This window comes from Bos mutus, chromosome 22 (genome assembly GCF_027580195.1).
Source record: "Bos mutus isolate GX-2022 chromosome 22, NWIPB_WYAK_1.1, whole genome shotgun sequence".
NCBI lineage: Eukaryota > Metazoa > Chordata > Mammalia > Artiodactyla > Bovidae > Bos > Bos mutus.
The window spans coordinates 65,434,483-65,436,953 of record NC_091638.1 but is presented as its reverse complement, the minus strand read 5'-3'; the positions used below and the strand labels follow the sequence as shown (position 1 = coordinate 65,436,953).

Below are 2,471 nucleotides of genomic sequence, written 5' to 3'. Positions count from 1 at the left end.
GGGCACTGCCCCCCAGGCTTTCCCTCTTGGCGCTTTGGCCCCAGAAAGGGGGAAGTGTTTGGGGCAAGTTGAGGCGTGCAATCAGGGTACAGACTTTCCTTCTACTGGGCACATGGGGCTTTGGGAGGCAGCTGTCTCCAGCTGCCTCCCCCCTCCTGGGGCACAATCCCCTCAACAACTGTCCCCTCAACTCCCGTGAGGCCGGGCAGGGGCTCTCCAGCTCCAGTGTGGCTTCATGGAGGAAAGCGATCAGACCCACCGAGGGGGCTAGGTCACCAAAAGACAAAGTCCAGCGGTCAGGTGCTGGCCACATGGAAGACAGAGCCACTTCATGATCGGCGGTCAGCAGTGGTAACTCAATTGATGGGCCGCAGCCTGCAGGAATGGAGGGGGTCAGCTGGTCACCCGGTGGGAAGTGGACCGGGGGCATCACCCTGGGGCCAGCTGCACATGCCCAAGGACCAGCAAGGGGTCGCGAAGTCACACGAATTACATCCTACTTCCTGTACTAAGATGCCCTCTTGGAGGGAGGAGGCTGGGAGAAGGGACCTTCTTACCCAATGGGATGCAGGCTACCTACCTGTAGAGCCTATTTAGATAAGTAGCGTCAGACAGACCAGGGTTGAAAGCTTCCACCTGCCTTCTAATCAGAAGATCCTCCTTGAACAACAACAACAAAATTACTTCATCTTTCCAACTGAGTCGCATGGTGAGGTCTTGGACATGACAGTCAATGGGAAGCCTTGGAGGGTGGGAAAGAGACCCCCACATGATGAGATACAAAAAGCCTTCTGGGCTCCCAACTGCCAGCCAGCCAGGCAGGCTGGTGTCCAGGGTCCGGAGCCCTCAGAACCCCGGGTCGGTGGCGGTGGTGGAGGTGGGCGTCTCCCTCCCCTCCAGCTCCGGCTCCTCCCTCAGCGACCTGCGCAGCACGGCCCCCAGGGGCTCCCGCAGACCCCGGCTCTTCCGCCTGCCCACCAGGAAGTAGATGACCGGGTTAGCGCTGCTGCTCACGGCCGAGAAGAGGCGGGCAAGTAGGCTGAAGAGAGTCTTCGTCTTCTGGGGCAGGTCCAACCAGGAGATGAGGAACCAACGGATGCCGAGGGGCAGGGCGAAGGCGAGGAACACCAGGATGCAGACCAGGACGGTCACGTACACCCGCGTGGGCCGCCAGTGGGTCGCTGTGGAGCTCCTCTGCACCCCCACACAGAGGATGAGGCTGGACCCGGCCATCAGGGGTGTGAAGACCCCCATGAGGAGGATGCCGATGACCAAGTCTATCCTGAAGCACAGCAGCTCATCCCGGGCCAAGAAATCACTGCAGAGGAACATGGCCACCGTGTTCAGCAGGAGGGACAGCACCCAGAGCAGGGCGCACACCACGGCCGACAGGTGCTTGGGCTGGTGACACTTGTACCACACCGGGAAGAGGACGGAGAGGCAGCGCTGCATGCTGATGGCGGTCAGCAGGCTCAGGCTGGCCGTGTAGGTGAAGTACTTCATCCTGCTCACTATGTCCAGGGCCATGTGGATTCTGTTGACCAGCTGGAAGCAAATCAGGATGACCTTGGAGGCCATGCAGAGGAGGAAGAGGAGGTCCGCCACCCCCAGGTGGAGGATGTAGACACTGAAGGGGCTCCTCTGCCCCTGGGAGCACAGCAACCAGACCACCAGGCCATTGCCCACAAAGCCACCCAGGCAGGTGAACAGGACCATGGCACTCAGCACCCAGTAGGCTGTGCCCAGCTCCTCCACCTCGACGCTGTTCTCTACCAGGGCCGGGGCCTGGCGCAGACTGTGGTTCATCCTATGGAAGGGAGATGGACCAGTGTGAGGTTTTGCATTGCTTAGCGCCCCTACCACAATTTTCTTTTTGCAATAGACGACAGTTGCTCCCCGCGGCTCCCACCCTGCCTGGATCTGCCGGCTAATCCACCATTGCAGACTCAGAGGTATTACAGATGCCTTCTGTCAATGAAAGGGTCTCTTCTATCTTGAGTTTAGGTTCTTTTTCATCATGAAGAGATAAACTGACTTTTATCAAAGGCTTTTCTATATCTATTGATAGTGTCATTTTTTTCACACATAATCTTCAAATTCTGGGAACTAAAGTTTTTTAAACGGGACCTCAGGTACAAAAAATAGTTTAATTACATGCTGGCTTTATGGCCCACCGGGATCATCCAGCCACTGAAAAACAAATACAACCCTTTATTTATTTCTGTTCCCCCTTCACTCCACCCTCCCCTCCCCTGCCCCAACTCACATCTGTTTTAACCTGTTTAATCGACATCCTTGGACATCTGACTATCTTTCGGAACAAGTGGCTTCCCACAAGTATTTTTAATTTACACAAATGCTGTGATTTAGAATCCGTGTTTTTTTTTTTTTACCTCAGCAGTATGTTTCTAGGATCTCCCTGTACACCAGTGGGACTGTTTTTGAGCTCGCTGTTCTCTGTCATTGCTTTG

The 2,471-nt window shown here is 55.8% G+C and overlaps 1 protein-coding gene across 1 annotated transcript; it reads right to left on the bottom strand.

The window, feature by feature from the left end:
* Positions 1 to 846: 846 nt before the first annotated feature.
* MRGPRD (MAS related GPR family member D) lies at positions 847 to 1,806 on the bottom strand. The gene has a single exon (XM_070358983.1). It carries the CDS (start codon positions 1,804 to 1,806, stop codon positions 847 to 849), a length of 960 nt encoding a protein of 319 aa, XP_070215084.1.
* Between the last annotated feature and the right edge of the window lie 665 nt (positions 1,807 to 2,471).